Raw genomic sequence first — 10,278 nt, 5'->3', positions numbered from 1 at the left:
CTGCTGAAATCCCACCTTCCACCCAGAACCTAGATCTGAGTTTCAATCCACTGGGATCGCTGGGCTCAAATAACTTCTCAGCAGTCCCTGCATTGAAGTTTCTGGATCTTGCTCGGTAATGATCCTTTCGTATTACTATTCAGGAAGATGCAGTAAACATATTACATTTTGAAAATGTTAGATTGCAGTGTTCCATCTTTTCCAACTTCATTCTTTTTTTATTTTTGGCTGAAAACTATTTACAACGTTTGAATATGCAAATCATTTCAGCCCCCCCCCCCCCCCCCATTGCCTTTTTCAATGAATAAACTATTTAACCAACACAGTTTTTTGAGCTTTGCGTGGCATAGGTGAAATGGTGTTGGGTGACATGGTGGGCCTCTTATATTCTTTTAGATGCTCTCTTTTGGTTGAGAAGTTAAATTACTTTCACCACAAAAACTGATTCTGTTTTGAAAAGTGGACTAGGTAAATTAGATTAACATTTTCTTTCTTACTAAATAAATCTGCTTTATGGGAGCATCCCATTTTTTTTTTTATTTTTTTTTTCTTCTATTGGCCCTGCAAAAACAACTCAGAGGGAGTGAATGGGATTTTCTTTCTTGTGCATCATCAACAGAATTATTTACTGAGCCCTGAGCCCCAGTCAATGACTCCTAGGGTTTGACAGCATAGCGGAGACAAAGGGTGGCTGCAGGCATAATTTAAAGGCCATTAGGAAGTGCAGGTAGAAGTGAAGGTCCTGTTGGACTTGCAGAATCTTAAGTGCTGGTGACCACACATAGGATGGATGCACAAGATTGAAAGTCCTAGCTTGGCTCTTGGGTAGTGTTTTATAGCCTGGCAGTAATGAAATGAACATTTTTCTACTTGTAAATACAGCATGTTTGTTCTGTACCTCATCTAGAGGTAATAAATACAGCAACCCACAGCTGTCCCCCTTGCAGAATAAGATTGCACTTTACAGATCTAATGGGAACAATGAATAATAATAATAGTAATGATTATATATGTGGTGGCATTGGTATGCATGGCACTCTGTAGACATGGGTAAATTAAGATTCCCTACCCATAGAGCCTGCCAGTAAGAACCTACCATTCAGACTGTGTCCTTTCTGAACCATGTCCTCTTCTGAAGGAATTCTGTCTACTGGCAGAGGGCCCATGTCTGGCTGTACAAGTCACTAGAGTCTCACATGGACCTTGAACTATAGTGACAGGGGATGCCTAAGGGCCTTGCATGACAGATCTGCCCTGGGCAGAATTTCACTCTTCTACAGAGCACATCCAAAGATGTCGAGCAACTGCTGCCTTCCACATTTGCCCAGGGTATGCCCTAGTCTCTATATTTTATTCCCATCTGAATTCAGGTATCTGCCCCATACATTGTTACAGTGCTCAGGTTTACAAGTGGATGTCTGCATATCTGTAATCTAATTACTTGTGAACTCTCATTGCTTGAGTGAGTGCTTGACCTTGGTTTTCTATTGGGACAGTGGCTGCCAATTAGCAGCACATGTGCCACAAGTGGCACATGCAGCAGCTTTGTGTGGCATCTAGAACATCCTGCAGGGAGAACGGCAGCACATAGAGCAAGGAGAAGAGTGCAGAGCAATGGATCAGGGAGGGGAAAGGGACTGGAGTGGCACTAAGAGAGGGGACAGGTCTTACTTTGTGGCATGGCTGCCAAAAAAGGTTGCCCCCTTCCTCCACTGTATTAGGATATTAGGAGTTGCGGGTCATGTTCTGTCCTATTCTATGCGTAGTTTTCTTTAGATTACTAGGACCTCAACTTTCATATCTCATTAAATGCATGTGCCTGACTTCACATATACCCCTGTTGCTTGAATTGAAAAACTGAGGCTCTAGTTCCACAAAATCTTTGAACACGTTTAGGCATACCCCATATTCAACTAAGTGCTTAAATACAGACCTAAGTGCAGGCTGAAGTTTTTCAGATGGACAGCTCAAATTAGGCCAAAATCTTTTAGGCTAGTGGGGGCCAGTATTTTTGGCAGGCATGCTATAAAGCCCCATGCCCTCCCTGAGTGCCACTCTGATTCCCTTCCCATGCCCAACCGCCAATCTGCCACTCTGCATCTGTGCTTCCTGCCCTGTCTTCTCTATGTGATCTGCTTGTCTGCTTTCTGCTCCCTGCCTTTCTGTTCCCTGCTTGATCTGTTGCTCTGCTTTTTATTTCCCACCCTATCTGCCACTGTGTTCCCTGTTTCCTTCCTTTCCTTCCATACACAGAGGCTGCTCTCATACCACTTGTGGTACATATGCTACAAGTTGGCCAGCCTCGTTTTAGACCAAGCTTTAGAAGTTTATGGTTATAGAGACCAAGCTCCTGAGCTTAAACTTTACTGCGTACCTAAGTTGGTTGGTTGTAGTAGGTTGGTTGTAGTAGTGCCAAACATCAGTCTGGTGTCTATACATGTGCTCCAGGGTGGGGGTGGGGGCTGAGTGTTTTAATTAGAGCAGCTCCTGGACAGTCTCTCTAATTAAAACGTTGCAGAGTCATGTGTATTCAGCATCCCATGTTTCAAAATGGCCACAGGGGTGTTTTTAATTAAAGCTCGTTCAACGAGTTTTAATTAAAGTGCCCCCGCCACCATTTTGAAACAAGGAACGCTGAATACACGTGACACTGCAGCATGCTGGAGTGTTCCAATTAGAAAACTGCAGCAGACACAATAAATCTAATCTAATTAGAACACATCAGAGCACGTGCATAGGCACCCTTGGTGCTCAGGTCAAATATATAACCTCCTGCTAAGGGAATATGGGGAGTTTGCACAAAGGATTTCTGAGTCTGCTACTGTTTTCAGCTAATGGGTTTGGTCTGTTAGAACAAATGACTGAAGAATTTGGGTTCAAATCATGCTGTGCAGTCCAGGCAGATTCCTTTACATATGCACCACAGAATTTCCCTGCAGGAATCCTGATGAAGATCTTTGGTTTGTTTGTAACTCCACTGTATTCCTGTGGGTCCTTAAAAATAATGTAAGCTCAGTGCCAAACTGAGCACCCCATTCCAATGAAAATAAATAGGAGCTTGGTATTCAAATCTCCTAGGTGCTTTCTAAAATCCCAGTCAGGCACGTTTGATTATGCAGAAACCTTGGAGCATCTTTGCATGCTGCTGATGAGGACTGAGAGATGTTAAATGAAGCCTGCACTATGTCTGACTCTAACCAGAGTAGTAAATCCCACTCTTTTATATTTAATTCCAGATTTAGGCAGGAGAGGTGAGATGTGAAAGATCCTTACTATGTGTCAATGCTCATATGCTTTCCCTAAACTGATTTCCTCTTGCCTGATTGGGCAATTATGCATCTGTAGGTGATAATGTTGTGTTCTCACATAGGGCTAGGTGATAATACTGCCCTGACTTAATAATGTTGTGCTAGTAATGTTACTTTGTTTGGTAATGCTGCATACGGGGAACTTCACCTGCCATGATAACCCTGCATCTGTGCCCAGTGCAGTTCCCTGGCACCTGTGTACATGCATATTGGAAGTGACAACATTTCGTGTATGTCATTCTTCTTTCTTGTATAACAGGTGTTGCCTCCAGACAATTGAAAATTATGCCTTTGAGGATCTTTGTAACCTGTCCACCTTGATTTTGACTGGAAATCCCCTCTGGTACCTTGGTCCATCAGCCTTCTTTGGTTTGTCATCCCTGCGAAGACTGATAGCTGTAGAAACCAACATATTCTCTCTGGCTGACCTCCCCATCAGACACTTACATACCCTGGAGGAGTTGAATGTGGGCAACAACCACATAGAGTCTTTGACACTACCAAAATATTTCACCAACCTGACCTCCCTCAGATTCCTGAGCCTTCAATCAAATAGGATCTCGTACATCTCCAAAGGACAGCTGGATGTCCTGCAGGAAAGAAAGGGACCCTATCTCACATTAGTGCTGTCTTTGAATGATATAAAATATATTCAGCCAGGTGCCTTTGAAGGCATTCAGCTCCATGAGCTGTCCTTGAGAGCTTGTTTTAACAATTTCACAGTTATGAAGGATTGCCTCCAGGGTCTTGCTGGTTTGCAGGTCAATAGACTCATCCTGGGGGAGTTCCGTAATATTTGGAGAGTGGAGAACTTTCAAAATGGGCTCCTGGATGGACTGTGTCAAGTACAGATGCAGGAGTTTGTGTTCATCTGCTTCAAAAGGTTCAAAAATAACACAGACACGCTCTTCGAGTGCCTTCTCAATGTCTCCACTATCCGATTCGTGGACCTCTACCTCCGCCAAGTGTCAGCGGTTCCTGAGTTCTCCCAAGTACAAAGCCTGGAATGCAAATTGTGCAAGTTTGAGGAGGTTCCTGCAGTGAAGCTGTCCCTCTTCAAGAAGCTAAGAGTGCTCCGGATTACCAAGAGCAAGTACCTCACTAACTTCCTGAAGGGCTTTAAGGATCTGCCTAGCCTAGAGGTGCTAGATCTGAGTGAGAATGAGCTCAGTTTCACCATGCACTGCTCCTTTCTTTTGGCTGGAACCCCAAATTTGAGGCACTTGAACCTAAGTTTCAATAATCTCATCAGCTTGAAGGACCCTTTTAGTTGCCCGAATGGACTGTTATCCCTGGATTTTCAGCACTCGATACTAAAAAACTTTGGTATAATACCTCTCTTCCGCTTCTTCACAAATCTCACCTACCTTGATATTTCCTACACTAGTGTTCAGATCTTGTGCGAATGTGTCTTTTGGGGCCTGGAATCCCTGCAGGTGCTCAAGATGGCTGGCAACTCCTTTAAGGACAACAGCCTGGCCGACAACTTCAGGAATCTAACCCAGCTGCGCACCCTGGATGTTTCCAATTGCAAATTGTTGCAGGTGTCTTCAAGCACATTTGCAAACCTCCGGAACCTGCGAGATCTCAACATCAGCAACAACAGGTTGAAGACTCTTGACAGCATGACCTACCTGCCTCTGCAGGCCCTCACTGTCTTGGATTTCAGCAACAACCAGCTAACATTCCTGATGCATACAGCTCTGAAGAGCCTGACAGACAGGCTGATCTACCTGGACCTCTCTCACAACATGTTTGATTGTTCCTGCACCCATTTAAGCTTCTTTGAGTGGGTCAAGGAACAGGAGCAGTTGCTTCAAAACATTGAAAGGATGGTTTGTAGTAGCCCTGTTAACATGAAGAATGTGAGTGTGCTGAACTTTGATCTGTCCTACTGTCAGCTCAGCATAACCCTGGTGGTTGTTTCAGCAAGTATGGCCCTTGTTGCAGTCCTGATCATGTTCCTGATTTACAAGTACTATTTCCACCTGTACTATGCGGTGGTGCTGCTCAGTGGGTGTAAGCATTCCTCTGAGAGGGGAGACACCTATGATGCTTTCGTCATCCACTCCAGCAAAGATGTTGACTGGGTTAAAGAGGAGCTGGTGAAAACCATAGAGGAGGGAGTTCCCCCCTTCCGCCTCTGCATCCACTACAGAGACTTTGTGCCCGGGGTGCCCATTGTCTCCAACATTGTCCAGGAAGGATTCCTGAGCAGCAGAAAGGTCATTGCTGTCATCTCCAGCCACTTCCTAGAGAGCCACTGGTGTAAGTTTGAGTTTGAGATTGCCCAGTCCTGGCAGTTCGTGGAGGGCAAAGCTGGAATCATCCTGATTGTTCTGGAGGAAGTGGATAAGGCAATGCAGCGGCGTCTGCTGGGGTTGTCCCGGTACCTGAGGAGGAACACCTACCTGGAGTGGAAGGACAAAGAGGTCAGCAAGCACGTCTTCTGGAGGCAACTGAGGACAGCCTTGCTAGATGGCAAAACATGGACCCACAAAGAGGTCAGACTAATGTGAACAGGCCACCACAGGCTTCTCTACATCCTGTTCCTTCTCTCTCCATCTGGTTCTGGCTGAAAGCCAGTGTTATGGTGCTGGTTCTGCAGGAGGCATGACTCTCAAGCAGCCTGTTACAGTTGGAGGAATTTAATTGGAAGAGGAGAGTGGCAGATCCTGCAAAATGCTTGCTGTTGGTTCTGTTGCACCCTTTAAAGCAGGGGTTGGTTGGCAACCTACAGCCTGTAGGCTGGATCCAGCTTGTGAAACTATTGGATCCAGAGTATGCATGCGGAGGTTCAGCTACATTTGAAGGTGGGGAGTTTTGGCCAGGGGTGATCTCCCCATACTGCTGTGGAGATGAGCAGAGTTGGCTGCTGGGTCCCAGCAGCTGCTTGGCTCTAGGCAGACTTTCCCTGGGCCGAGGACCGCAGGACTCCAGAGTCCCCTGTTGGGAGACAGACAGCCATGCTGGAGCTTCCAAGCCATATCTTTTTGAGCTGGTATGCCAAAAGCCCTAGGAGCCCCAGCTCTAATTGTGGCAAAATTACTTGCAAGGTGGAAGCCCTGTTTTTTGGCTTGTGCTGCTACCATGCTTTCCATCTTTGGTCCTGAGCACTTGTGGTCAATGAAATCAGTGAGTCACTGAAAACCAATGGAAGTCACTTGCGTTCAGCAGCTCTAAAAATCAAACTATTCCTTTTCTGCGATTGCTTCCGGCCTTTCTACTGTGGCTATTTAAGGGGGTGTCACCAGAGACTGCCCTACTTGCATAGGCTTAGGGTTGATTATGTTCACGGCACTTGTATGTGCTGGCCAAAGTTAGTCCGTGGGTAAGCAAGTGCCACTCTCTGATTATCACTGCTTACACCAGTGTCTGTAAAGTGCTCTGGTAGCCTATGGGGTCAAATGAGCTGTAGACATTTTAACTGATGAAGTTGTTGTTTTCCAGAGTTCTGATGATAAATTATTAGGGCCAGCTCCTGAGAGTTTTGCCTTTGGTTTATTGGGAGCAGGTTTGACCTTTAGTATTGCCATGTAGTGGAATTTCTGCCTCTAATAAATGAATGAAGGAGGGGAGGTACATAGGTTAATGCAGTGGAGAACTGAATGTATCCCTGCCTTGAGAAAAGTCCTCTTTTGGACAAAGTGTTTGGGAGCGTTCTTAGGGGATGTATTGCTAAATAACAGATTGCCCTTTTTATATAACTATTTGGAAGGCCTCAGGTATGATTAATCAGTGAGTCAGCCAGCTCTTTTTTAAACTAGCACAACCCTAATGAAATCAGTGACACTATCCTAATGTAAAACAGGAGCAATGCAGTCATGAATCAGATCTGTTATTTATTCAAGAAGAGAGGCCTGATGCTCCTCTCTCTCCCATGGGCACAGGTCAAGAATATCTCCATTCCAGCCAAGTATAATTGATAACAGAATGAGGCAAAAGCCTGCTCAGAGATCATTTTAGACTTTGTGGCTTGTGCCATCCTTATGTGGTGGATGAATACTCACTGCTGGAAAAAAAATAGTTCACTCTGGTGTCTTTTGTTTCAAGGGAGGAACTGTAAACGACTAATAAAACGGGGATCCACTCTGCATTTGCATTCTCTAGTGAGTTTGTCTTCATTTTGTATTTGCTAAGTATTGTTGCAGTAATTTCCAAAGTGCTGTGTCTTTTATGTCAGGTGTGATTGACAGCCCTTAAGCACGGGGTCTTGCCAAACAAACCTGCCTCCTCACCCTGGGGTGGAGGCACCTGAAGCCCAGGGAGGGGCTCTCCTCTTTGAAATGACTCCAAGGTTCAGTAAACAAGGGCATTTCTCAAGGTACCTGGGACTGAGGCTAAAGGAGAGTAGAGGACAAAGTAAATATTAGTCTGGATTTCAGCAGCTACAATTTAAATTAGAAAATGAAAGGGGAAAAATTAAATGGCGTGGGAGTTACTGCTCCTGAATTTAACGACACTGAAGCAGCATCTTCCTCCCGCTCTGTGGCTCCTCCACAAACAATTCACTGTATAAATGTATTTCTGGCACAAATAGCAGTGTCCTAAGATTCTTGATTATAATGATAATAATGGGTTTCTGAAAGCCTGCAAGTAGTTCCGGGAATTATAATAAGGGTTTAGGACAGATGTGTTGTTTCGACAGTGAGTGTTTGTTGATTATTGAAACAAGCTGAACAGAATAGCTGGGGCTGTGCCCATAAGAAGCTTGGAGATACACAGTTTAAACACAAGCATTCAGTCATCATCATCCTCCTCCACTTCAAATACACACAGCATCCCCCTTGCTGAGACAGATTCACAAACTGCTCCAGTTGCTGGCTGGGAGCATGTGCAAAGACCATAAGTGCTTTTGGAAGGTGTAAGCAGAAACCAAACCCAACAAGCTGGGACCTGGAGACAGGCTATGCCTTTCCAAGGGCTTGCAGAGCCCTGGGACAGTGTCAAACACATGTTCTCAGGCTTTTTTTTTTTTTTAATTAAATTTAATTATTATTTATCTTCAAGCAAGGAAATTACTCTGTCCCCTGGTAGCCCCTCACGATCTAACCTTCCAGTTTTCTCAAACACATGCAAGTTGGACTTAGTGTCACTTGGCTTTCATACTGGTTTGGCTTCTGAGAACATGGCAAGTTGATTTCTCGACCTGCAGAGATCTTGGGCAATACACTCTGGTATAGATGGTAGCTGTTTCCTTAGTGGTTAGAGTGAGCATCATTTGCAAAGGGTAATAGGAGATGCTATGTGGAGCACCAGTGCTCAAAGGGAGACAACCTGGTGACATGAACATCTCTAGATGGGCTCTGGTCTCCACCATGGGCAAAAATTACCCATGCAAATGTAAAAGTAGGCAGCACTTGTGCCAGATAGGAGCACACAGATCCTCCAAGTTGGAAACAGCAGCACCGGCTGTCCATGCTGAAGTGCTTTGTGGACAAGGTAAAGAGTATTTCTGCCTCTCTCAGAGCAGCTCCAGCTCCTAAAATATCCTATGACCAGTGAGGAGAAGATACTCCATGTGTCTGGCCTCAGAAACATTGTGCATTTGTTGCCCTGGGACAGAAAGGTGGCCAACCAGAGTCTTGTGTGAAAAACTGATTCTTGCATCCACAGGCTACACTGAAAAATAAAAACAAATAATTTCATTCAAAATTAGTATTATATATTTCTGGGTGAAGCAAACAAAGAAAAGAAATTTGAGGTTGATCAAAATGTTATTTCATTTTTGTTTTGTTTTTTAAGACCCTTTTTTAAAAAAAATGAATTTTGGGAATTTTCCAAATGAATTATCAAAATAAAGAGACCTCCCTCCCCCGAAAATACATTTATTTCAGTTCAAAAGTGCCTATTAAATTCACACTGAATTTGGTAAATATATTTTGGTTGTGCCCAAGACTACATTTCTCTGTGATTAGACTGGTGTAAAAAATGTCACCTATCTCTGTTGCCTGCCCCCACTTCTACAAGGTGTACATAACTAGAGATGTCTGCCTGCTGTACCTGTCCCTGGTTCAAGTCATTGCACTCAAGCCACTGAGTGCAAAATCAAGCATTTCCCATTGAATCTCGATCATTAAGTCTTGTCTGCAGCTGCATGTGCTCACATTTGAATCAAGTACAGCTGATCAGCGCAAGCCCTAAGTGTAGACAAAGCTACTGCTTGTTCTGATGGATTTTCCCCTTTTTATTTACAATGCAGATTCCCAAAATCTTCAGGCCAGCATGGGCATAGTGATTTGACCACAGGGCACTGGAGCTGATTCTGTGTAGAGAAGGGAAATGGCAAAAAAATTGGTCCCCTAATGGTAAGGCTGGCTCTGCTTGTTCTGATCATTACTGGTAAGGTTATTTCTTCACTTAAACATTTGATCTGAGTGAGGCCCTTGCTACTGTGAAGTAGTGATCTCCATGTTATTGCAAAACTGCTTTTATCTTGAGGATTTCTTGGATGCTGACTCCTGGAGTGGTGCAAGGTGAGTGATGCTCTACATTACTTTTACCCTGTTCCTTCCAATGCATTAGTAAATACTGTCAATGCCAGCAAGAAAAAAAAAATGGTTTTTGGGTGGGGGGGTTTGTTGTTGGGTTTTTTTGGGTTTTTTTTTGGAGTAACTGGTTCTTGACAAGAGCTACTGGAGAATGCTGCTTTTTCTAAACAAAAGCTTCCTTTTGTTGTGGGAACATATTGGCTTGGATGATTTTGGGGGCAGGGCATTTCAACAGAGTTGAAATATTCCACTTCACCGTGTTCTGAAAGGCAGGTTCGGGCGGTTTGGCTTGACTCTTATACCATTTCTTTTCTTTCCTATTACCAAGACAATAAAAAAGCTAGAATCAAAATGTTGTCCATGCAGAATGTCTGGGTTGAGCCCAAGCATTCAGTCCTTTTGTTTCATGGGAAATTTCAGAATCTTTTGGTTTTGCTCCAGATCAGCAGTTTCTCACAAAATGCACATTTATGTGTCTA

General features: G+C 44.1%; 1 protein-coding gene across 1 annotated transcript in view; it reads left to right on the top strand.

Moving 5' to 3' along the window:
• TLR4 (toll like receptor 4) overlaps positions 1–7,392 on the top strand; it is an 8,064-nt gene extending 672 nt beyond the window's left edge. Inside the window, 2 exon segments of the mRNA XM_025207178.1 lie at positions 1–115; positions 3,568–7,392. The exon segment at positions 1–115 is cut by the window's left edge and continues 10 nt beyond it. Of these exon segments, the coding sequence (XP_025062963.1) occupies positions 1–115; positions 3,568–5,827 (2,375 nt within the window). The 3' untranslated portion in view covers positions 5,828–7,392.
• The last annotated feature ends 2,886 nt before the right edge of the window (positions 7,393–10,278 follow it).

Source organism: Alligator sinensis, unplaced genomic scaffold (genome assembly GCF_000455745.1).
Source record: "Alligator sinensis unplaced genomic scaffold, ASM45574v1 scaffold519_1, whole genome shotgun sequence".
NCBI classification, from domain to species: domain Eukaryota; kingdom Metazoa; phylum Chordata; order Crocodylia; family Alligatoridae; genus Alligator; species Alligator sinensis.
This window is presented reverse-complemented; position numbering and strand designations above follow the sequence as displayed.